Here is a 27506-nt window from a genome sequence, read left to right as displayed (position 1 = left end):
AACAGAAGAGAAAAGAAAAACTTTTGGTCTGGTGAAATAAATTGATCGAGGTATTGTCGAAGAATAAAGCAGCAGCAGCAAGAGAAATAAATGGAAACGTATTACATAGTCTTTCCTCATTAAGGCTGTGAGGTACCATTTACCAACTCTGTCGCAGAGAAAACATTCTTTACCCACTCGCACCCACCCATCAGATAAATGTACACGATAACACAATTATTAAAAGGATTGGCCGTGTTCCTAAATCTAGGACACGTTCAATCATCTGAATGACCTATAAAAACCCCAGTGTGGTGCATGAGTATGAATTTATCGGTGCCGAGAAAACAGACGGGCCGTTTTGAACAGTCTATTTGAGTCAAAGTCAAAAAGTGAGACAGAATCACTGCTCAGATTGTAGGTGACTTTTAAGATGCTGTTCATCAAGCCACTGAGAGGTGAGCTTTCATTAATGGCAACATGCGATGTGTCATTGTACTGGGAGTCATATGATCTAGTCCCTTAGGGAGTCATATGAAAACCCTGGTATTAAGCTGGATATTGTCCTGACCGGTTTAGTCAAATTCTTAATACAGCACCCATTAGCCGTTCCTGTTTGAGTACAATAAATATTGCTCTTAAAAGTATTGGTTATATACAGGAAAGAAATGACATCCTGTTGGAAACAGAAGAGGAAAATAATCTTGCAGCATTAGACGTTATGAGTATGACATCAAGTGCTACTGTAGAATCTATTAATATACAATTTTAGCACTTTAACATTAAAAGATAAAATAAAATGGCAAAATAATTATCCTTGATTATGAATTCCTTGAGTAGACATTTTTCAATTATGTTGAGTACATGATGTGATCCTGAAACAGGCCCGTTTCATAACACATGAAAATAAATAAAACAAATGGTATAAACATTCACATGGCTGCCACGATGTCGACTTGGCGATCACTCCACCACTTTCTGGAGAAAAAAAAAAACTACTACAGACTACTTGTGAGAACTGAAGCTGTAGACACATTTTGCTGCAGTGGACATAACACAAGTACGTCACGTTTCAAAATATACAAAAATAAAATTGATATTTTAGAGACGATACATTATGAATGGTCAAAATACATCTATAAAAATTACAAACTTTCCCAGTATGGGGGAGTGGAGTGAACGCCGGTTCAAGTTATAGTCATTGCTTTTTGGCCATGCACGGTAGGATAGGAAAAAAGTCAAAAATAATTACTAGCTCCAGCCTCAACCCATGTACTGTACACACACATTAACTCAGAAAAGACATTCGTCCTCAATCGGTTATTCTTCCACCAAAAACCTCGGTGCCCTCCAGCATGGACGTGAGGCAGTAGTTAAGTATTAACAAAAAAAAAAGTCTTGCTCTACAGATTATTTTTCCAGGCAGTTTTTTCGCTTTGTTAGTTGAGCTGTGCAGTGATTGCGAAACATTGTAATGACACTGTGTGTGTGTACAGTACAGGATGTACATGCGTATGTCACTACACTACTCGGATCATCAAATCACAACAGGAGGCCACGAAACTTCATTCAACATTGGATCTCTTACTCAATATCGGCCATATGTTGCAATTTGGTGGTTAACAACACATTGTCGTACATAACCTCTGAACTAAACTATTCATCGGATAGATGAGGATGAGACTGATTGCATTTGAAAGCTTGTCTCAAGCAATTTCACTTCCCTGCATTACATTTCATAGATGCTATAAGAAAACGATGTAAATGTACATCATCAGAAGTTTGGCATTTCATGGTTGAATTGAACTATGCACACCTAGTAGGTTGCCCGTGTTTAGACTGCAGAGAAACAGGGGGAACGACATGCAACACAGATATCCTGCTGGAATCGTATCCCAGGGACCCTGCAATTATGTGGCCGTCGCTAGAGATGTTCCGATACCGCTTCTAACTTGCCAACCGATCCGATGTCAGTGTGTGTAACCATGGCTCTGAATTGATTACAAATCATGGTTGTTATGGCCTGGATCAGGTACATTTGTACAACATGAACCCTTTGTACAACATGGAAAATATACATACAGAGAATGAATGCCATTCTGAGAGTGACATTACACTCTCTGCTAGCACCACATGTGTTGTTTGCCTGGGTAGCATAATGAGCTATTATCTGGTTAAATTACGTGACATCTGATCGGTGCATAGACATGCGTACTCGCAAATACCTGAGCCAGCATTTTATGCCGTATCGGAGGCATTTCTGGCATCAGTATCGGGAAAAACTCTAGTCAACGCACTATCCGGTCATCTACTGCTATGCGCATAAAATACATAAAATGATGCATTTTCAACTGGAAAAAAAAAAGTGAGCAAGAATGAGGTCATGGCAGTGAGCAGAAGATTTAAGAGGAGCTGAGGCCGGAATCGGACTCGGCGCTGCCCGCGCGAGCCTTGGAGGTAGGGCATGGGGTGGTGGAGCAGGGGATGGTGTAGCAGGAGCAGGTTTCCATGGTCTCCTCTGTGATCACCTCCCGTAGGGAGTGCTGCTCCTCTACTTTGAAGATGTTGGGCTGCTCTCCCAGGTCTTCACAAATCCTTGAATAACAGGAGAGAGACAGAGGGGGGGTAAATCAGTCACAGTGGTCACCGTGTGCACGGAGGTGTCAAAGTCAAACTTTTGTCATGGCTTTCAATCATTCTCTCTTTCCGACTGTGTCAAAGCTTAAAACGTTAACTTAACTTATCCCTCCTGTTGCAGGGATATTGCCTTGGTACAGTACAAAAAGAAGCAAACACAACTAAGCTGACAAAATGAAGTTTAGGCTAGAAAAATGACAATAACCATAATTCAGTATCGATGCAAGATGCAGCAGAACAACATCCGATAATGAATGAGTAGGCAGAAAAATGTTATTTCATCCAACTGGTTAAACTGGTTTTGCTCCGACTCAATAAGGAACCTTATCACTCGGATAAGATCCCCCCAAAAAATGGATAATCTACATTATCATTAGGCTGTTCAAACATGAACACTACTCCAAACTATCACAGAGGCTACTCTTGAAAAGGGCACAAAACACATTCCTTCATGCATCCAAGGTTTATTAAAGAGACACCATCACACTTCTGATGTGCATTTCACGTAATTGTTGAAGCTTATATATATATATATATTCGATAGAAACCACAGTATTTATGAGGCAACTCATTCTGAAATTTCCCTTGTCTGTCTATTTCGGCAGTTCTTGGTCTTCCTAAAAATTCCCATGATGCATTTCACGGGCAACCACGCCCATAACTACAGTCTATGACCGCATTGCACTAAAGGGATTCATATTTTCTTGGGTGAAAATCGACATTTTACCATAAATACAATGAACAAAACCAATGTCACAGGTCAGCCACCAAGGATAGCAGCTGAAAGACAGTAATTAGGGGTTGTAGTTTTCACATTCACAGATTTTACTCCTGCAACATTACTGGGGTTAACTTTTCAGCTCAACATCAATGGCATTTCAGAAACTGTGTTATGGTTGCTAGTTAGCACTAAAACAAATAGAGACAATGCAGAAAATCATGATAGTGTCCCTTTAATGACAACTGCAGTATGTCCAATGGCAGCAGCTAGCTTTCAGTCACTGCATAAATTAAATCCAAATGGGAGATGAGACCAATCACATCCTCCACAAACCAGAAAAAAAAAGTAGAACAGGTATGTGGCATATTGGCATCCTGTTCCGAGATGCAGACAAATGAATAGCTAGAAATATGAGGCCAAAATGCAGCTTTCTAGAAGATACTGGGGGTTATTCGAGACCATCCGCCCACTTAAATTAAGCAGTTAAAAGATAACACATGGTTAAGTGTCACCTCTTTGGTGAAACCACGGTGTCACACTATCCAATTTCCTCGCTAAAACACAGAGGTGCTAGCCTTCAGGGAAAGTGCTACAACCCTGAGGTCAAAAGGTGACCTTTTTAAAGGAAGCAGGTCTAGTCTGAGCCGTTTCGTGTGCTCGTCAAGCCATTCACTCTGTACTTCTGCAAGCAATTATCACATGCATAACAAGCAGGGATAAAGAGCTTAACACATAGTCATACAGGCATCAACCAGCAGGAAGGAGGAGGGGAGGGGACATGTGTCGTCTAGAGTCCAAAATGATAGACAGGGCAGTTGACCAATCAAATCGCTGTTTGACATCCAACTTCTGTGAGAATCTCATCAAAGAACCAACAGGGAAGCAAGCTGTCTTTGACAGCGGAGTCAACGTTTGAGACCAGCGAGAAGTCAACCGTTGTGCATCATTGTCAAGGAACACTTCTCTGTTCCAGCTGAGTGTTAAGCGGCGAGCTGTGGTGCTTTCAGGCAGTAGTTTTGCAGAGGGCATCAAAGCAAAAACAAACAACCAAGCAAAACACAGAAAAACAACAGCAACCATAAGGCGGTGGGTGAGTGAGCAAATCAATAAAGACACAACCAGGAACCAGAGAGACATTACGGGCATCTGGAGAACTTGAGTCAAAATATGGATCCAAGCATTCACAAATTCTGAAAGAAAGAGGCACAGTTATGACAACAACGTGAAGATGGTGCAACCGCCTCTGAGATGTCGAATGTAGGTGAACCGGAGAACCAGTGGCATAACTCCCTAATCCCTGTGGCCAATTTTCTGTGACAGGGGTAGAAAAATGTAGGTCACAGCTCACACACAAGCACAGTTTCACGGTATGGGGAAGAGAGAGCGCTGAGGTGGCTGAATGAACAGCTCCGGTCACACGGTCAGAGCAGACAAAGTGCTCCTTTGAGGAAGCATCCGTTCTGCTGAGCCAGCTATAGAAATGTACCCATCGTCCAGTGACATGTTCCAATATTAGATAATAAAATAACCCAGTTCTTGAACAACTGCTGTGGCCCATGCCAAACGCCTGTCAGTTCAGAGCTCTGTAATATTACATTTTCATTACATACCCTGACACAGTGTTGTTGCTGTGAAAAATATTTATAAAGATCTCCATTTCCATTTCGCCAAATGAGGCGCAAACTGTCTCAACACCAGTCAACATGGAACATGCCCACAAACAGTCAGCCTGTGCAGAGCGGCTTCACGACTGATTGTGTGGCTTCATTCCCAAACTGCACACACACAGACACAGTAACTGACTATTGTTAGTTCACGGCTGGATAGGGAGGCCACACCATTGGACAGGGAGGCCACATCATTATTAAGACTACAAGGGCTCTAGTTTGAGGGTGGTAAACTGGTGCACTAAATCAATAACTACTTCGAGTTGGCACCCAGGCAAAATATTCAGTCAGGGCTGAGATTCCTATGTTTTGTGAAACACCTCTACAGATTGGACACGATGTGTGCATTGCTTCCTGCTTGGCACAACGGTAGGTCGAGGTTCTTCTAACAACCGAAGTGGCACATACATACAAACAAACAATGGCCGGCATAAGTATAGGCCTTTACATTTTAAAAGAGTTAATTATTAGTAATAGGATGAGTAAGGACTGGATAGGTTTGCAACAGAGTCAAAATGCTTAAATTGTAAGTAGATAGCCATTTTAGTTTGCTGGAAAATGGTGGTGGTGGTGGTGGGCGGGGTGTAACACCAACTTCTAGAGGTTGTATGATTTATTTGTACGTTTCCGTCATATTTATTGGAGAAATAAAGTATCCAATGCGATTTTAAATCACATCACTAATCTCTACTGCAAACAATAGAACTGGTTTCCTCACAACCTGTTTACACACACTCTTACTTTTGTTGTACCAGGGAATTTCATCATAGAGCGCGCCATGCAAAAGTTCAACTACAGGGAGCCGACGTCCCAGATGTGGTGTTTGTGCTGAGCTTCACATGAGTTCTGCACCGGCTGTACCCGTACCACTGCTCTGTGTCAAACACCTGAACACATAATGTGTGCTGCCAATGAACATTAACATACTGCTAGCGCTGCCACTATCATAGTACTTGACGATTAATTGTCGTTTGAATAACTAAGATCAACAATGTGGTTGTTTTTGGCATTGAACATTGGAACAAACATGTCTGTATGCCACTGCTCTGTGTCAAACCTCTGAACACATAATGTCATATTCAATGTGTAGCTTGTTTGGTACAACACACCCTGCTATCATCTTATAAATCTAACTGACCTGACACGGTGGCAATGGTGCTGAAAGGCATGGCAAGATATGGAATGTGTTTTTTGGCAGACAGGCAGTCCTAGCAACACGCTAGATCTAACAGGTTACGATTGGATTAATTGGGTTACTGCTTTTTTTGTTGTTCAAACAGCTGCACCTTTACATACAACAAAAAAGGGAGGAGAACGCACCAATGGCTTTGTTCCAACAAACGATATTCCTTTACTGTACGTCAAACATAATGCTTCACCTTTGACTGTCCATAGATCTATCCTAATCTAACAAATGGCATTGATCTGACCTTCAAACCTCAACTGTAAAGGGCACCTGGTAATATAAGGTTACATAATAAGCAGTGGTGTGTTCTACCAGTATACGCTATATACGCAGTATACCGGTACTCAAACAGAAATATAAAAAAAAAAATAGTATACCCTCTGTGTAACCACAATAATTCATTCAGTGACCGTGCACAAATATGTGCACGTGCCGTGCGCGAGGGAATAATTATGGCATACCGTATGAAAAAACCTAGACTACAGCACTGATAATAAGGAACCTAATAATACAAAGCTGTATAATAAGGCACCTAATAATATAAGGTGTGTTCATGTCTCCGTTAGGAATCCACACTTGACCCATTAAAACCGGGAACCTATCTGTGTAACCACTTGAACTATCATCTTATACTTTGACTATTCAAAAATAGCAGATATACAAGCTCATAGGTCGGCACCAGGTGCTGCGTTATGAGCTTGTAGATCTGATTTTTGAACAATCTTGAAAATTTGAATAACAAATCTTTGAATATACATATTTTTAAAGCAAACATTTTTAACTCAAATCTTTGCTTCTGGGGGTCCCTGGAACAAAATATTTTGAGATGGGGGTCTGCGGCCAAATTACATATCACTTTGGGGGTTAACATGAAAAAGTTTGAGCACCACTGATAGAGCAACATAAGTTTATCATAAAACTGTTAGGATTTAGAAGAATTTGTAGAATCCCCTAGAAGCAAAGATTGTAGTTAAAATGTTCGCTTTAAAAAATATATATTTGCACCAATTGTCACGATTTAAAAAAAATAGCATATCTACAAGCTCATAGCGCGGCACTCGGTGGTCTTAACGGGTTAACGACTTAAAGTCTTAAAGGCCTTGTACGCGTTTCCGCTCGACCTGCTTTGACCTACGTGTCATAGATCAGCCCGTCAATCCCCTGCTCTCTCAGCATCATCCTGGTCTCGTGGTCGTTGTTGTGCTCTCCCCAGCTGAACACCACCAGGCCTTTGGACTGGGCCTCACGGATGTAGCTCAGGTTCTGCAGAAGCTCGTCGCTGTGTGCACTGATACCCTGGAGGGACAGGAAAAAGAAGAGTGAATCATATAATACAGCACGATGGGATGAGTAGCAGCGATTTGAGTGGATGGGAGAAGAGAAGAGCAGAGGAATGATCAATAAAAGGACAGATGAGCGCCACCCATCCAATCAATATCCTTATTGATTGTGCTTTGATACGTCATGGATAAACTGTGGGGCAGGGACTGTGTTTGCTTTGTCTGTGAGCTCTCTGCCACCCCCAAAAAATCAATATGAACATGGGTTGAAAATGTGAACACAAGCTGTAAACTGGTATTTGCTTGCCAGGCAGAAGACTTCAGTATGTTGCCAACGGGTGTAAAATCTCACATTGAATGTCAAAAAGAGAGATAAATTGCTCCGCTAGGGCCAGTACGGCTTACCAAGATGTTCTCGCTCTGTGCAAAGCTCATGGCGATCTGGGTAGTTTGGCAGCGGATGTCCATCATCTCGGGATAGAGGTCTGTGATACCCTGGGTCAGGAAGAGGATGGGGTATTTGTTCTGCTTCTGACGCACCCTAAGGGGGAAGAGGACAGGACTTCAATGACCATGACAGAGTTTGTTTTGTGTGACCCAACGCTGGGCACACAGTCAAATGACGAAATGAACGTACAAAAGTAGTCTTTAGATTTGGAGATGCCATGCCAATCAGTAACTAACAGGAGGGTGTATTTCAGCTGTGTGCTGGGGACTGGAGAGTTGTTAACACCTAAGGTGGTCACCAATTCTGCCAAATTGCCATTGAACCCCAAAATATGTCACTAAAACCCTAAACCGGTGAAGGCACACCGTACTTGAGGTAACCCTGTGCACACATTTTCACGATTTTTCAAAAATAGCAGATCTACAAGCTCATAGCGCGGCACTCGGTGCTGCACTATGAGCTTGTAGATCTGCTATTTTTAAATAGCCAAAGTGTAAAATAATGCTTTTTAGCTCAAATCAAAAAGTGACACAGATGCGTTCCAGGTCTTAATGGGTTAAATGCCCATGGCTGCTGTGTGCATGTATGGGATATACTGTATGAACAATAGCAAACTTAGTTAACTTGGTGTAACAGGAGTCACTTAACTTAAACTTCACAATCTAAAAGGTTGTAGGGAGTGACATGGAAATACATCCTCTAAGGCAAGCTGGCTTTATCAGAAAAAAAATGATTGCGTCTGGTTAACATGAAGAATTAAAGTTTTTCCCTCCCAAAAGGCTCTGCAGAGTCAGCAAAACCTTCCTACTGGGGAGTGATAATCACCACGAGCAGCAGCAGGCAGCACCGTGAAAAAGAACATTTGTGCAAACTGACCAGGGCATAAACATGCTCTGTTCCCACACAACATAATCTAATGGTGGAGGCACATGACAAGGTAGCCCAAAGCGCTTACATGGTGCAGATATCCGGGTCGAAGCAAGAGAACAAAATGCGTCTCTTGCCCGCTTTCTGCAGAACACATGACAAGATGACGTCCAGGAAACTGTTCATGTTGAAGTAGGATGGCAGATTGCCGTCCCACGTCTCATCCTGTCAATACAAAAAGGTCATCTCTATTAAGGACAAAGCAGAGTAACCCCATAGCTTAAATTTGAGGACCCCCTTGAAAACGAGATGATGCATCTCATGGGGTTTATCCTCCAATGACATTTTGAAATAAAAATAAAACTCACAATTAACACATGAAGTATCAGTATATTTCTTTTCTAGATAATGCAGTACAGGGACTATCAAATCCTCAGTATTGATCACAACACATTTATATCCATTCTCTGAGTAAAATAGTAGTAAAAACACACTAATCGTCATTGATTTGACCCTCAAGGTCCTGACAGGCAGAACCGACCTTCATTTGGCAAATCCACTTGAGTTCGATGTTGAAGCCAACATGCTCAGGAACAGCTTCGAAGATCTAGAAAACAGAAATGTAATAATAATAATACAGTGTTGTAGGAACCGGGAATAGAACCAGTCTACCAGCTACAATGACCAGCTGAGGAACTATTACGTTATGAATGTACACGTCTCTTAGATTATTTAATGGTCGTTGTGAGAGCAAAAGCGAAGCTTGATGCATAACAATCAAATCATTTCCTTAAGTAGCGTGCCATGAAGCAGTTATTTACCTGTGAGAGTGAGGGGAAGGGCTGATGTTCATCAACTTCATCTTCGTCATCCAGCAGATCTGAAGGACAAACAGTTGATTCCCAGAGACTTTAAGTCAACACACACACAAGCTTTATAGTGATGAAAGCAATGGCTGAGGATTGCCATCTTTCATCAGAACAAAAGGCCTGGATTCGAGCCATTCTTTTGATCCTACAAGCCCACAGCTCGAAAGCATGTGCAACAAGCCTAGAGGTAAATCAAAGCCCCTGCTGCAACAGCGGTGCAATGGCTTATCATAATGCTTCATTTATACGCCGTTGCACGACGGTGGCGATCAGCAAAGTGCCACCGTCGTACAATTAGGTATAAATCTCAGAAATGAGAATCTAATCTTATTAACTTCTGTGGCAGAGAGACGGGAAGAACAGTTTGCGTACCTTTGGGATCGTTCACTTTGATGGCAGTGGCATGGACGAGCTGGAAAACAAATCAACATTGAATGGTACTCAATACCTTGGAGTTTACTATATTGTTAATGTTTTGTACACATTCTTTTATAAGCCGAAAGGTATGTCCTGCTTGGGATTCAAACCCAGGTCTCCAATGCATAAGACAACATTTCTACCAGTTAACTAAGACAGAGATATTTCTACTTACATACTGTACGTATGTTAAGTAGAAAAGGTGTTATCACAATATCATTATTCATTCATTCATTCAATCACCTTCAAAAGCTGTAGCTGGTCAACTGTCAGGTCTCTTACTACCACTTTGAGCTACATATCTATGCATAAACAGTGCCATCACATTACCTTCAAAAGTTGCAGCTGGTCAAAGGTCAGGTCTTTCACTGGCACCTCAATCAGCTCCAGAGAAGTCTTGTCGTTTTTCTGTCACAGAGTAAAAAAGGAAACAATAACACTGGGGTTTGCAACAGAAACCACACACCGTCATACTGTCTTGTGGTTTCATTTGCAAAATTTCTACATCCGTTCTAAAAGGATTGTTTTGCATGGTGGTTGCTTTTCTAGACGAGGAAACCTAGAGGTTTGCATAGTTGAGCAGCTGACAGACAGACCTACAGCCTCATATTGCAATCGTTTTATGCGACTTCATGACTCAGCTGTTTTTATAATAATTTGTCTTTGTTTGGCCATTTTAATGTTTATCTGTGAGCCTGGCAGACGGGGAGATAAGATGTACAATGTTCTGGTTATATTAGATTGTGTGTACTGATGCAGAGACAAGGACGGTGTCACCGATAAACCCCTTGATACCAAATCAGATTTTTGGCCTATCCAGTTGTTTGAAATGCACTTCAAAATCTAAAGACGTCTCTCAGTCTCAAGTCCATGAATTATTACCTTCCTGGTGGAGATACAGCAGGTCAGATCATGGTAAACGATGGGGACGAAATCCTTGGAGAGGTGAACATCAAACTCTACATAGGCAGCACCCTGCAGGAACACAAATACAACATCACGACCATAGAAACAAAGGAATGGCATGGGGGGAGGTGGTGTCACGTAGGTTAATCCGATCAAGGACGATAGGATCATGGAACCAAGACTACCCAGCTTCGATTGATTTGTGATGTATTGTCACATGGGTCAGACAGACCAATCAGGAGGAAATGATCTTTGTTCTAGACCTGGCTGTGACCGTGCCCACTTGGGAGACCGGAAGTTTGGAACATTTTGTACGATTGACAAGGCGTGGAATGGGCCATCATTATGAAGGATCTATGACTAAATTCAACCTGGTGTCCCTAATTTAGGCAAAAATAAATTGTAATGATAACTTTTTTTCTTTAAAAAATAGCGGATCTACAAGCTCACAATGTGCGTAGATGGGCGATTTTCTCAGCGCGACAAAATCATCAACAAAGTATGAAATAGGGCTTAAGTGGCTAACTTACATGTTTGGCAGCGCTTTTGAATGAGGCTACGGTGTTCTCCCTGACTTTGTGGTGCCTGTAAAAAACAGAAATTGAACAATACACGTACATGAATATAACAACATACATCAGGTAATAAGCACAGGACAACTTAACTATCAGATTCACACTGTGTGAGTTTACTTTATGGTGGGATTTGGTTGCAAAGTATAGGCATGCATTTGTGTCTGTACAGAACACACCGACCTTCCTTCACGTGGACTCATTTCCTTTACTGTATGTCTTACCTGCACGTGAGACCACTTGCACAAAGGCCAATGTTCTATAACTGTTACTGTTCTTTGAACCTCAAGTACACATCTGCTGCTATTTTTAACCTCATGTACATATACGTGTTACTACACAGGTCAAATCTTTATGCATTTTTCCCCACTCTATTCATAGGAAAATGTGATTATTTGACCTGCTTCTATGCTTGCTTTCCTTGCTCTACTCTTCTTCACTTTCCTGAAAATGTCACCCTCTTCTTCACACCTGTAAAACCACTGTGATGCGATGATAAAAGTTGATTCTTTGGTGTACATTCTATCTGACAATATACCTTTTTGTCAATGATGAACATCTCTCATAACATCAAGGCATAAAGCATCATTTAACCATTTAACCCATTTAGGGCGGGAACCCCTATTTGTACCTATACCTTTCAAGACAGGAATCCCTTTTAGAGTTCCTGTTGCTATGTACAGTATATAGCAGCATACATTTTCTTTTATTTTTTAATAAATATTTGAAGTTTTTCAGAAAAGTTAGGTCAGGATTTATAAGGCGTTTTTAGAATGGGCCTCAGGTCTAAATGGGTTAAGCCCTATTTTATACTTTGTTGTATCAATAGCAGATCTACAAGCTCAAGCTTGTGAGCTCATAGATCTGCTGTACAAAAAAAGAAAAAACACCTATAATGACATGCCCAAAATAGGGACGCCAGGAGGGTGATAGAGTTTAAATGAGGCTTGACACTGTGAGTGTGTTCATGCTTTACTTGGCTGCGTGTGTGCTGCCAGCTCCTCTGTGGCCAACATCCAGGGCTTTCCTCTTCTTCCAGTATTTAGTGAAGGAGGTGCTCATGTCACACTGAAGGCGCTGCATGGGCCTTATCACCAGATAGTCCACTGGAAGGAAAACACAAGTGAACACGTTATTCGGTCGATATCTTCATAAAAAAAGGCATCCTTTGAATACAGGCTGAGTGGGTCACTTTTATTTCACCTGCAGCCGGATAATACCAGTAATACGTGTCTGAACTGTACTACACTGATTGTTAGTGGTCATTAGTGAAACATGTGTCTGAACTGTCTAACAATGATAGTTAGTGGTCATTGTGTACAACATTGATAGTTAGAGTTATAGTTACAGTATATTGATCGTTGGTGATCAATGCAATTGAACTGTCCTACAAAACTTCACCTCTGACTTTCCCGATGGTCTGTCTGGAATTTCGGCCCATGATGGGAAGCGTGGCTACTCCAATGTCCTTGCCACTCTCTAGGAAGGTAGAGGAGAGGAGAATGGCAGTACCCACATGCCCTGGGAAGGTGTCCCCCAGGACCACATGTTCACCCATGTCCTCCTGGAGATATAGACATGAGATTAGCGCAATGTTGAACAGGTGCACATCTGCCCAGATAAACTAGGTGAAGTCTCATATTTTGTCTTGGGCATTGTCATGTGTTCAGCTACCAGCTTGCCCCCAAAACAACTTTTAACCATTTTAATGATTCCTGGCTTCAACCCAAGTCTCTTGATTCAGGTTGTAGGTTATTTATAGACACTTGTGGATCAGATGAAGTTACCTCAAAGAACTCGAAAGTGAGCTCCAGGTTGTCTGGGTTCATGGTGTGGATGCTGTACTCCATCCACTGGGAAGCCTCCAGGGCGTATCCGTCCTCAGGCTGGAAGTGCCGCGACTTGTAGCCGCCTTTACTGATCATGCTGGTCTGTAGCGTGGTGGAAATCTTGTGCCAGGATGGAGGGTGGGGCAGCTCCTCTTCCTCATCTTCCCCCTCCTCCTCGAAGCCCTCCCACTGCAGCCTAATCCTGGGAAGGAAAAGCAAATCAAATCCAATCTGAAATACCAGGATTTTAACATAATTATATCATTTAGACTTTTCCCAATATATGAATGTTATCCAATAAACAGTCAGCCAAATAAATAAGTATGTGGGGTGATTAGGGGACTTTGTAATAAAAAAAATCACACCTTGTGTGAAGGTAGCGGCGCCTTTGATACATTTTGTCATCGATATGTGTTTATAATGTGTTTATAGCCACGTGTCACGTGAAGCTTGACCAATCACTTTGTTGACGTGTCTGACCAATCAGAGCGTTGACGTGTCTGACCAATCAGAGCATTGACGTGTCTGACCAATCAGAACCTCGACGGGCCTGACCAATCAGAACGTTGACGGACCTGACCAATCAGAACCTTGGCGGGCCTGACCAATCAGAACGTTGACAGACCTGGCCAATCAGAACGTTGACGGAAAAGCCAGGTATAGAGCAGGACCGCTCTATACTATGTATAGAGCGGCGCCAGCGCCGCTAAAAAATGTAATTTCACTAAAGTAGGATTTAAGATCATAAACATTTTTCCTCTATTTTTTATTTAGCTATGGTGAGGTCTGAAGTGTATAACACCAAACAATGTCCTCTGAAATCTCAAAATGAACTCAAAAGGGATAAATATTATCCAACTCCAATAAAAATGCATAACATTTCTAAAGATAACTCATTAAACTGTCCTATATGTAAAATTAACTATGGAACATTTTTACCCATATTTTGGTACTGTGAAAAGCTAAAATGTTTCTGAAATTCGATAACTTATTTACAAAATCAGTATTGGTCCAAAAATATATAGATTGTTAATTATTATAACATACTTGCCCAGAAATGTATTCTGCTGTTTTGGAAAAATTACTCTCCACCCACTTTTAAGATGTTTCAAGATCATCTTGACTTCATAAGTTCATAAACTTCTTCCACTAGAGAAATTGACCTTTGAAAAGCATAACCGTGGGCAGATATTCCACAACCTTTGGTGTCCACCGAAATGCCAAAATGGCACCCTTCAGTCACTGCTCATGGAGTGCGACACCATTTAGGCTGCTCATTAATTAGTTCTGCTCAATTACAACTGTCCCTTTCAGCCGGGACCTTCAGAGAGTGGTGGTGTTGAATTCCATCCCTGCTTACCTGAAGCGAGACTTCTTGTATTTCTTCTTGGTGATGGATACTGGAGACTTTTTGGTATTGGAATGGTGCAGACGTAGACGAATCTCTGTCTGGCATGTCAGCCACCCAGCGTCTATACAATCTACACCATCTGCAGGGAGGGCGGAGTACAGGGAGAAAAGGCATGGTGAGAACTAAGACACCCAATAGCTCCCTTGAGCTCTACCCATGCATCTGGCCACACTGACGACAATAAGAAAGGACAGGCTAGAACAGTGACCATGAAACCTCATGAATCCTAAATGCTTACCGGTAAGTCTCTAAGAGGTCATTGGTATGGATTTCAATCTCCCAGAGCATGACCAAGTAACTTTGAAGACACGTAATGTGCTGCTTACAGTATTGATAACTTATGGGGCATTAATCAAGACAGTGGTTCTAAGGGACTTCCAAGACTCATACAGTAAATGACAGTGGTAGATTTAACAGTGTATTCTTCAACTTACTGTGAACTCCAAACTGGCCATCATCAACATCCAAGAGTGCCTCTGCAAAGGAGGAAAAATATATTAGAAGACTCTTAGTAGACACTTAAACAACCACTAAAACTTGTGGATCTGAATTTGAATTTATTTGCCATATTTGTTTTAGTGGTTGATGGCATTTCTTTAAGCGTCACCCATTGAATTCTGATATACACTATTCAGATTCAAAAGCAAGCTCTTCTCCATAGAGCAGATTAAAGAGTCTACTAATTGCAACAGGTTTGAATTCTAAAAGAAAAGAAAAGCATCTGCTGGCTAACTTGCAGAAACAACTAAAATACAAGTCGTAAGACACAAGGTCCTCTGAGGGACTTGTTAGAAGGGGGTAAAAAAAAGGGATGGGGTGACAGGGTCCAGGGTGAGAGGGGACAACACGCAGGGTAGGGGACATGTCTACGCACTGCATGTTATTTTGTTCCTATCAAGCTGTGTTTCTAAAGAACCTTTGTCAGTGGGAGTCCTAAACACAATAGTGTTCACCAGAGGGATCCGCCTGTATTTACAATAGTGTTTCCTGTATGACTCTAGATTGTTCCAGCTTTAACAACAAAGCCCCCGCCCCCCCCCCCCCCCCCCCCAACAAAACCACACCTCGCCAAAGCTCCCACAGTAGAGAGTGCGCCCTAAACATAGTGTAAATCCGGCATACGGGCAACTTCTGAGTTGCATTGGCGATCTACAAGCTCAACACGCACAACGTGTTGAGAGCTTGTAGATCAGCTATTTTCGGTATGTGACACCATGCTCGACAAAGTATACATCAAGCCCTTTAAAGAACTGAAGCTGAAGCTCAGATGTACCTATTCCCCAAATAAACTTTGCCATCAGTGGTTTATGAGCAACATCGCGAGAGAGATGAGAATGAATGAGTGCCCAACAAGGGGAGGTTGTATCTGTGTGGAGCAACGTTATCGAACCCAACAATATGATTGTCTTTCTTGTGTTGGTACCTGTCGGGCGCAGAGTGCGCGGTTGCTGATGGGTCTCCCACTTATTGACTATCACTTGACAGGGACCACCAGAACTCTGGAAATTCCAATATTTATATATTCATATATATGCATTGTACATGTATTCATTCATATAGACACGTGACAAATTAAAGGAAAAAATTGAATAAAATGAGTGGAGAAACATAAAGGCAGATGCTTGTACAACTGCATGATGCACAGCCTATCTGTGGTATGCATACAAATATCAAGATGTTAAGAGGAAAGGATCTAAGTGACTGAAAGAAAGATGGTTTATTATTGGGCCACAGATGGCAAGAGCTTCAGTGACAAAGACTGTTCAACTGGCTAGTATTTCTATAGGAACTGTGACTACTGTGACATCTGCATTACGATCTATGGGAGAAAGACATCAGTCAATGCAGGATGTGCTCAGGGTCGGACTGTGTCAGCAAGAAAAGTCTGTCGACAGAGAGGGATGTTAAAGTAGGGTTGTCAGTACACAAAGCCCGGTGCAAAAAACATAGGTACTGGAAGCTGGTCTACAGAGATGTGGAAAGAAAAGCCATATGATCAGATGAGACATCGGTCACCTTATTCTGCAATCTCCACAAGTGGGCGAGTGCCTGTGTTGTGTACACAGGCGTGAATGCTTGACCCCAACGGTGAGGGCTCTATTATGTGGATCTAATATGCTGGGGGCATGACGGGGACAGGGGGGGGGCAATATGCGGGGAATGACAAAGTCATTCTGAGTGATCACCTTTATCCTAGGATTAAATATTTATATCCTGATGACTCCCATCATGGTCTCTGCCCGAATGACACTGTCCTAATCCACAGGGCATGAGGAGTGACTGAATGGTTTTGACAAGTATGAAAATGATCTGAATCATATGCTATGGCCTTCGCAGTCACCAGATCTCAACCCAATTGAACACCTATGGGAATTTTTTGGACCAAGGTGTTAGACACTATCATCAAAACACCAAATTAGGGAATATGTCCAGTTAAGTTCCACAGACTTGTAGGATCTGTGCCACGGCGCAATGAAGCTGTTCTGGCGGCTTGTGGTGGCCCAACACCTTACAAAGAAACTCTGTTGGTTTTTCCTTTAATTTGTCACCCATCTGTATTCATTGCCGATAGACTATACAGTATATTCATTCATATACTCAGGGTTCATAGACTGTTAATAGACTGTGAAAATATCCACCATTATACATTGTTGATAGACTGTACATATCATATTCATTGGCAATAGATTTACTGTATTGCGATAGAGCCATCACCAGGATGAAATGCAGGTTGAAACCTGGAAAGCGAATTAGTGTTAGTTACAATCAAGGATAAAGTTGGAATCATGGCTTCAATTACATTCTATGTTGCCCTTTATGTGTGAACACATTGATTATCAAACTTTATTTTCTTCCAGCATATACTGTAGGTCTGTACAATCTCAGGGCCTGGACTAGGATTGTGAACCACTGAGTATTTTTGAGTGAATGAATGGGTTTGGCACTTGCCTTTATAAAGTAGTGAATGATTGCAACTAAGCCTTTACTCCATGGGGGCAAAAAAAAGAAAAAGAAAATCCCCAAAAGCACACCTGATTTATATTTCACTAAATGATGTGTCGCGTGAGGAAAATAGCCAATCTACAACCTCACATGTCACATCTTGTAGATCCGCTATGTTCGGCACGTGACACCATCGACAGAGAGCTTTTGAAAAGTAGGCCAGTAAAATGAAATGAGACCAATACAGGCTTTAGGAGCCCTAAGAAAAAAGAAAAACAGAAACCAACATGTACAACATGTTCAAACATGTACATGGAGAGAGTACTGCTTCCTTATCCATCATGGTGTCAGCTCCACCCATGAATGAGACGGAAAACAAACCCAGAACCAGACTTAAGCAAAGTCAGCATGTCCTCAAGGCAACAACAACAACACTCGAGGAAAACGCTAGCCGTTACCAGTCTGCCTGCCAAGTTTCCTCTCTTATCACGCTCTCTCACTCTGATAGACTGTATCTCTTCTACCTCTTGCTCTAGAAGAGATATTCTATCCCCGGTATGTGTTGGTTATGCGAGTGTGTATTCTTGCTGTAGCTTTCTCCCTGGTACACATGGGAGAAGCTCACGTGCTAAGATTAGAGCAGGCCAGCTGGCAGCCAGCCCAGGATTGCATAGAGTGACATGGGTTCATTTCCAAGAAGGATACACACAAATGTAGGGAATGCGATGCAAAGACCATGTGAACTAGGGCTGGGCAGCTTATCAATATTATATCGATATATGATATAATATATGATATATATATGATATATGAGACTAGATATCGTCTGAGATTTTGGATATTGTAATATCATGATAATATCATATGGCAAAAGTGTTGTCTTTTCCTGGTTTTAAAGAATGTATTACATTAATAGTAATGTAATTTTCTGAACTTACGTTCTAGCTGTTCAATGATTTGCCTTTACCCACTTAGTTATTACATTCGCATTACTGATGATTATTTATCAAAAAGCTCATTGTGTAAGTATTTTGTGAAAGCAACATTAGTCATTCCCAAAATAACAATAGAAGATATTTGGTCAAAATATTGTGATATTTGATTTTGTCCATATAGCCCAGCCCTAATAGGAGCGGCCAAGTAGAATTGCCTTCTAATACAGTATATGCAAATCTTCCATGGCAAGAAAACAACCATAACAGTGTACAAAACAAACAGTCTAGTAAAACCTGCTCCTCCTTGCTAATGAGATGAAAAGGAACAATCACAATCTACACACATCAATAGTACAAATGACAGAGTGACTTCAACAGCACCATAAAATGCCACTAGATAAGGATTTTAGCTTCGGGAAAGAAAAAAAAAACTATACTTTTGCTAGGTTGTGACACTATAAATTTCGCTCACCTTTGATGCCAGGAAGAAACCCTTGAAATAACGGTAATTTGACACGGCTCCCCTGGGAACAGTGATAGTTTTACTCCACGTGGCACTGTTGGAGAAAACAACCAACATTTTGTAAATGAGAGCCAGAATGAGTCACTGATCTCGTCCTGTATGTATTTCATTTAGAACAAACACCAACAGTACAGAACACACGCAGGATACTCAAAATATCTTTCGTTTGGGGAAAGAATTTAAAAATATATATCGGAGGCAAGACATTTACATTCAAGTTAACTTTTTTTGTCCGTCACAAGTAACAGATTCTTTTCTTTGACAAACACTTATTTAAATATTGTTTAAAAGTCCTATATTGGCTGACAAATTTGGCCAAATAAAGTCAGGGTCACAATAAACAGAAAAAGTAGGTTCTGTGCAGTACATCGCCTTTTGTTACCAGCCTAATTTTGACTTCAAGCCATAAGCAGAGATTGCCCCATCTTCATTTATGTTGTGTCCGTATGTAGCGTATATTTAGTTATATTTAGCCTACATTTTAAAACTTAATTCAGTGCCATTCATGTTGATTCGGTGGAAAAACATTCTATGAGACTTTAAAGTTGCTAGGTATAAGTAAAAATCCCCCTTTTGAAAGATACCATGCTGTTTATTTTACCAAACATTACTGTATTACTCTAATACAAACTATTCAAATTCCTAAATCTGTGTATCAATAACCCTGGAAAATAGTTATTCACACAAGCACTGCATTTTGAACTGGAACTTTTAGTACAACGAGGAATTTTATCAATACAGTGAGTTTTAGGAAACAAAATTGTTCAGGTATATTCTGTAGTGTTAATTGATTAAGCCCAACATGTAAACACAACATCTGAAAAATGAAGCTATGGGGACATAATGGTCAAGGGTTATGGAAACTATGTGGCCAATGTTGACAACGCACTAGATCATGCTCTACAGCTTAAAAGTTTTATTTTGGTTCCTTGACCTTTAGGCCATTGGACGTAACGTTTCGAGCCCATCGGCTCTTCATTAGACACTGAAGTAAACACACAAGCACCTACAAGCACAACACAGAACCTGTGTGTGTACTTCATATATCTGGGTGATGAAGAGCCGATAGGCTCTTCATCACCCAGATATATGACGTTCACCGTCATGGTGTGAAGGAACCAAAATAAAACTTTTAAACATTGGAGCATGATCCAGTGTGCGGACCCTATTTTTCTTTATGGATTCTGAACTCGGCCCAGCACCTGGTTTTTAGTGAGTGGGTGTGCATGCTTTATTGTTCTTTTCAATGTTGACAACACACAATTACATGTACAGTAGTAACACTGGCAAGAAAAAAAGTATATTTGAAATGACTACCAGCACTCACTTTCATCCATTTAGGATCTTGTCTTATCGCCCCAAGAAGCACTCATTTACCGAAGGCCTGTGAGGGCGAAACGTCCGGTAAATGAGTGCTGCTGGGGGCGATAAGACCTCAATAAAAACAAGATCCTAAATGGATTAAAGTGAGTGCTGGTAGTCTTTTCAAAGAAACTGTTTCTGCCTGAACCGTGCACCTGTTACTTTTTGTACTTTGAACGACGCGTCTGATGAGTGCTTGCTTCTTTCTTTTTCAAGTTAAAAAAGTATAAACATGGTAATATCTAAAGAGCAAATTATACCCAAGAGGCTCACATTAATTAATCGTAATGTTTCACTTACCCTGCATCACCAACAGGCTGCAAAGGCACAGCTCTCGCATGGCACCAGCTGCCAAGGGCTCCACAGCTACCCACCACAGCAATCACCTCACCTACAAAAGTCCACACCATTCTACTTGTTACGCTGCACAATAAACTGGACAAAAGTTAATCATATGACTAACCAGTGCAATTTCAAAAAACTGCTTGAAAATGTTCCTTAGACGCATAAACTTGCATGTCCCAAGATTACTTCATTTGGTTGGTGACTATACAATCTTAATCTAATTTCCTTCATTAGGCAAGTACAAGTTCAGTCTTAATTGCAAAGATGAGTCTTAAATAGTTTGTTTTTTCAGCATGATCACAGATGTTAAAAGACAGGTGGCATTAAAAACACTGAATTATTCTGCTGATTACAATATAAAACTTCACATAAAATCTAATCTAATACAAAAATCTAAAATCCACTTTGTACTTAGTTAGTTGTACGACTAAGTATAAAGTAGCTGCAAGCAACTTAGATGCCATCTGCGTCCAAGTTGCTTGCGGCTAAGTACTTTTGTTAATACTTGTCATACCTGGTATTGTGTCTCCTCTCACAACTAGAGTGAGTTGACAGGTTTCCATAATGGCCACAGGATGTTTTCAGATCGATTTATGGTCAAACAAGCTGGGGGAGAGAAAAGAAAGCATTCCAATGTCAACTCAATTCCCTAAGCAATAATGACTTGCAATCTTTCTGCATCAACGGTCAGCGGCTGTGTGGTGGTGGTGTGTGCCAAAAGATTATTATAAAACACTACTCAAAGGGACTGGTTGTCCGAGTCTAGGACCCACCGCAGTGGAGTCCGGGTAAGAACTTAACCGGGATGTTGAACCCTGCTGATTGACAAGATTGGATCGGATGTCCCTGTATAATGCAGAGATATCTGGGTTGTAAGGCCAAATATCCTGATCCTAAGGTGCTGGAGTATCTCGGGTGAGAGCTGGTCAAGGGACTTGAAGGTTGACTGCGAATATAGTCTTGAGAAGTCGCGTCTTGGAGAAAATCGAGGCGTGGAGGAAATACTGCTTGCATCTGCCTTTAAGAGTGACGGTCACCCTTTATATAGTGCTTGGCTGGAGGCTCGTGACATTTCACTGATGTCACGATGAGGCAGTGGCAGCCATATCCGTACATGGAGTTTTACATGATGTCAGCAATGGATGTCTCTGCCCGCTCCATATATGGAGCTCTTAGATCAATCACGCCCAAATATGGAGTTTGTGATGTCAGACTTAGATAGGCTAGATAGATATGTCGGATAGCTCCATATATGGAGTGCCAATATTCAGTGGGTAACTATGGCAACCTATCAAATATCCATATGACGTGAGGGTGAGTGAAAACATTTGTAACAGTTATTGTCCGACAAAACCTTTTTTTTTTAAATGTTAATTACGTCTGGAAGAGCTGCTTTTACTAAGGTCAAACGGTCATGATGTGCAAAAACCTAACTTTATATCTGTCAGTGGTAATACAGTAGCAAAGCTACCAGTGATGGAAGAAGTACTCAAGAAGTCCCAAGCTTGATGCGACACATTGTGAGCTTGTAGATCTGCTATTTTCAAATGGCCGAAATATGTATAGGGCTGTGGTTAGTGTGTGTTGTAATAATAATCAAAATCTACAAAGTAAATAGTAACTAAAGTTTTCATATAATTGTAGTGGAGTAAAAGTACAATATTTTCCTCTGAGATGTTGTGGTGTAGAAGTAAAAGTATTGAAAATTGTAAATACAGAAGAAAGTAAAAAATACCTCAAAATTGTACTGAAGTACAGTACTTGAGTAAATGTATTTAGTTACTGTACACCACTGCAAGCTGCACTCACAATTGTGGTTGAAGTTTTGCAACAACACTTGGTTGAAGTGTTTGCTGTTTACAGCATAATCAGGCATGACATTTACTTGATTATAGGAAATAATACTCAAAGTTCTTAACTTCTTTGTCTGTCACAATGAGCATGTTATTTTCTTTGACAAATTTCAGCAAATGCACATTCAAGGAATTTACAGTTAAAACTACAACTGACAAGAACAGTGTAACACAGGTCAGAATGCAGTGCCTATTTTAGTATATTATTGTATTCACAGCTATAGAATTTGTTAATATGTCGTTTCAAATATTTGTATTGATTTTTTTCTTTTCAAAATGAAGCAATGAAAAAAAGACAAAGGCAAAGGTCACAAGTTCAAAGCATAAAAAAAGAAAAAGACAACACGAAAGCAAAGACAAATACAAAACAATCAAATAAAATAAAGCAACCCCATTTAAAAAATAATAATAATAATAATGTTTGATATCCTTTTTAGGCCTACATTTAAAAGCTGGACTAGGGCTAAAGCAATGCGTTTTTGGTGGATGATCACTTTATGGGGACCCTTTTTTTTGCACTTATTTAAAATCACGTTTAGATTACATGTATGGATTTATATATTTCTACTTGAGCTGAGTTGAGATGAACATTTATTTACCTCTGTGTCCCTCGGCGGTGATGATGATGTGGCTCCTCTGATCTGCTGGCTCTGTGAAGCCTGGCTTGGCTTTATGATGATCCTGCTGACAGACAACAGTCCGAGTGCACACGACGCTCACTAGTCGCTCCACCACCAGCCATTGTTGTCCTGCGGTTAAAGAGTCATTTCAATTATTTAAACTTGTCACGAATCGATCATAACGTCACGTTTTAACATTAGCTAACCCTAACCCGTTTTCAGGGGATCCCGACAGAGTAGCTACGACGATCTGGAACGATGCGATGATGGCTGGTTTTGTTCGCCCGTTGCTGTAGTTTTGACGCTGGCTTCATAACCGCCCTGCACCGGATCACATAAAGGCGTGCTGTAATACTACTGTTACACCGAAAGCGTTGACCTATATAATACTGTTACTTCAGGGGGAGGGTATCGCTGTAACGTGCGATGACAGACTGTTGGATTTGATCCAGTGCGGCCCCTGTGTCGCACGCCTGTAACTATAAACTTAAGCTTATGGTTGCACATTGCAAGTAAGTGACACATCATTTATAAAGCAACTTAAGCCAGACATAAACTGCTTCCTGGAAAGTGGCAACATGCAAACAAAGTTTAAGGATAGGAATGATAGGTGTGAGTTGAGAGGGGACAGGGGGGAACTAAACTTAAAACAACTAAGAGTTAGTACTACTTTGAAAGGTACGTGTATTTCTGTTCGTGGTGTGAAGCTGTGGAATGGCTTGCTTGAGACTATTAAGACGTTTAATTTAATGCAATTATTTTTTTTAAAGGTTCAAATAGTTTATACTAGACAAATACCGAATGAAATGATTGATGCATTGATTGACCACATGTGTTGATGTGATCAAATGTAGGATTGATAGACTAGGGATCTACTTATGTGCATTATGGATTTATCTTTTGTTTTGTTTGTTATTTATGTTTGTTAGGTTCTTCACATTCTTCTTTCTTGTAACAAAATAAGGATAGGCCAAAAAAGAAACAAAATATTCTTGTAATGTCTCACTGAAAAAAACGGTATCGAAATAAACTATAAAGTCATTCACCTAAAAACATATATTTGGTGTTTTGAGGTTGTATTAAGTACAATAACTGTCTGCACTGACTCTGCAGTCATTATGTAAAACCGGAGTAACATAATTCGATAGGCCACCCATTTCAGTCTAACATCGATCGTGTGTCGCTAGTGCTAACAATGAGCATACTGCTACCATGCGTCAGCTGAGCATTATTATCATGAGAGAAACGTACATGTGGAATAATGATACAACATGGCTGTGAACAAAAAGTTGATCAAGAAACGTTACCTTGATCTTAACGATCCATCGGATGAAGAAATAATGATTTGTTTTGACAGTTACCCCGCGCAGTGGGAGGAGCCTGGGAGGGAGTGTGTTGTTGACATCATGACGTCATAATGGTTATAGAACGAAAATAGCACTACAATAAATCAAGATGTTTACAACCAGTGGTGTATAGTCACTAAAGTACTGTACTGTTCAATTTTGAGTTATTTCTTTTACTTTACTTGAGTATTTCCAATTTTCAGTACTTTTACTTCTACTACACTACATCTCAGAGTCAAATATTGTACTTTTGCTCCACAACAATTATTTGAAAACTTTAGTTACTTTGTAGATTTGAATTATTATTACAAAATATACATTAACCAATTTCAGCCCTTATTAAAACTTTGGCTATTTGAAAATAGACGATCTACACATCTACTGCGATTTTCAAAAGTTTGTATACATTTAAAAACGTGTTAAATGGGACATACTGCATAATGAGTACATTTTGATACCAATAATTTTGTACTTTTACTAAGTATATTTTGAATTTCAGACTTTTACTTGTAACGGAGTATTTCTACATTGCAGTATTGATACTTTTACTTATAGGTAAAACATTTGAGTACTTTTTCCATCACTGAGTTTCACTACTGTGTTGAGAAACGTGTGAGAAATGTTAATCATAAGGGAAGTTGAAGTTCTCCAAATGTTAATCATAATAAGGGATGTTGAATTCTTATTTAAAAAATGTTTTTAAAAAAAGAAGAGAAAAAAAACCCAGATCTACACAAAATAGAGAGTTCACACACAAAATGCCTTGTTTTGGACTAATCTCAGAATGACCCAGTGACCTACAAATGTGTGTTTTACAATGATGATGTTACATAAGTCCATTTATAGCGTAACATATTTGGTTGGTTCTGGTTCTGCCTCGTGTCAGCAGATACATTTTCTGTCTCATCAGTGAAAGTACAGAAAGAGAGGGGTCAGGTGCCGTCCAGGCTCAAGTGACCTCTCCGGTGTCCCCTAGACACTAAACGCCTGATTTATTGATGACAGGACCAGTCAAAGTGAGATTCATTTACTTCAGCAGCCTAACAAATAATACCAGTGGTGGAAAGTAACTACTTTTTTCTCAAGTACTGTACTTAAGTACAATTTTGAGGTAGTTTTTCTTTACTGGAGTATTTCCAATTTTCTGTACTTTTACTTCTACTCCACTACATCTCAGAGGCAACTATTGTACTTTTGCTCGGCTACAATTATTTGAAAACTTTAGTCACTAGTTACTTCGTAGATTTGAATTATTATTACTGATAACTTAGGAAAAACCAGGAAAGTACGCTTTCAAAAGGGATTACCGTAAAAAGAAGTAACACAGAGTCAGTCTTAATAATAATCAGGTTTACTGGATTATTTGCACAGGAGAGACAAGGTGGTACTAGCCTCGCGTAGCCAGACAATATCACAGTGCAATGCAATTTCGCAACGGCAGATTCGGCTGGAACCAGGCTAAGGTGGTACAGCAACAAAAATAATCTCTACTGGAAATACAAAATGTTCATCAATATAACAGACAGTTTATCTTTCATTAAGCCCACCCCACAATATAATATCAGCATGAACAGGGGCGAAGGCTCATCTTGGTGGCAAGGTTGTCTGTTCTAAGGCATCATGGATAAACTGTAGCCACAACTTTCATGGGTAAGAAAGAGTAGGCCAGGGAGCAGGACATCTTATCTTAGCAGTTACAGAACTGTCCCTTCTGAGCAAATACATCACACTCTGTGTGTGTGTGTGTGTGTGTGTGTGTGTGTGTGTGTGTGTGTGTGTGTGTGTGTGTGTGTGTGTGTGTGTGTGTGTGTGTGTGTGTGTGTGTGTGTGTGTGTGTGTGTGTGTGTGTGTGTGTGTGTGTGTGTGTGTGTGTGTGTGTGTGTGCGCGTGTGTTGTGAGTGCATGAGGCTGGTGAGAGGTTACATCATAGAGTTAAAAATAAGTTACATATATCTACCACATTTTAGCCTATAGCTCCCTCCAGTGTTCATATGAAAAAGTGCACATTTTTATTTGTGGAAGAAAGTGGTGCATGGAAGAGACTTGGTCATCATGACTTGAACATCAAGATAACATACTGTAGTTACACAAGAAAATATACTGTCACAGCATTTTCTCTTCCATATTATTCGCATCACATTCTCTGGCAACACTGCTATGATATGAGCCTGTAATGCCAATGCCACCACAAAACCACCGCATTTATGACCAAATAAATACATTGCATGTAACAGTGTTCATTTTGTCAACTAAAACTATGACAAAAAATGTTCGTCGACTACCTTTTCTCACTGACGAATACTAAATAAAAACGACATAATAACTAAGCTATATGAGTAAAACTAAGTCTAAATGTATTGACAATGTCATCAACAAATAAAAACTAAACTAAAATGTTAGGGAGGGACTATAGTGGAGAAGAGTAAGACAAGTCATTTTATGTTTGGTTACTCTGAAAATAGCAGATCTACAAGCTCACAATGCATTGCAGCGCGACACGTTGTGAGCTTGTAGATTGGATTGGATTTAAGATTTATGATTTTTAGTTGACTAAAACTAGACTAAAAATAAAAAATATTTCAGATGACTAAAATATGACTAAAACAAATTGAAATTTGATTCAAAAGACTATGACTAAAACTACAAATTTGCTGTCAAAATGAACACTGATGTAACACAAGTTACATGCAATTTAGTCATAGAAGTAGCATGTAGACCTATAGGATCAGACTCAGAATGCCTCTGCTCTGTGGGGTGTTTGTTGGGGATGAAACTGAAGCTACAGAACAG

General features: G+C 40.4%; 1 protein-coding gene across 4 annotated transcripts; it reads right to left on the bottom strand.

Annotated features, from left to right (window-relative positions):
• Nucleotides 1-24731, bottom strand: gpcpd1 (glycerophosphocholine phosphodiesterase 1). Of its 4 annotated transcripts, none has more exons than XM_084083027.1 (21): nt 24678-24731; nt 23350-23499; nt 21412-21503; nt 20853-20943; nt 19140-19224; nt 16213-16288; nt 15224-15265; nt 14739-14868; nt 13337-13580; nt 12951-13113; nt 12526-12655; nt 11508-11562; nt 10954-11046; nt 10402-10479; nt 10027-10066; nt 9607-9665; nt 9327-9392; nt 8874-9010; nt 7876-8011; nt 7326-7486; nt 1-2574 (listed from the first exon to the last, which is right to left on the bottom strand). In XM_084083027.1, the coding sequence occupies exons 3-21, from the start codon at nt 21458-21460 to the stop codon at nt 2382-2384; spliced, it is 2028 nt and encodes a 675-aa protein (XP_083939153.1). In that variant the 5' UTR covers nt 21461-21503; nt 23350-23499; nt 24678-24731; the 3' UTR covers nt 1-2381. The 4 variants fall into 4 exon arrangements, with proteins under 4 accessions (XP_083939153.1, XP_083939152.1, XP_083939151.1 ...); XM_084083026.1 differs by lacking the exon at nt 24678-24731 and adding an exon at nt 23583-23697; XM_084083028.1 differs by lacking the exon at nt 24678-24731 and adding an exon at nt 4478-4527 and having other exon boundaries at nt 2395-2574; nt 23350-23685.
• Between the last annotated feature and the right edge of the window lie 2775 nt (nt 24732-27506).

Source organism: Gymnoscopelus microlampas, assembly GCF_963454915.1.
Source record: "Gymnoscopelus microlampas genome assembly, chromosome: 16".
Taxonomy (NCBI): domain Eukaryota; kingdom Metazoa; phylum Chordata; class Actinopteri; order Myctophiformes; family Myctophidae; genus Gymnoscopelus; species Gymnoscopelus microlampas.
This window is presented reverse-complemented; position numbering and strand designations above follow the sequence as displayed.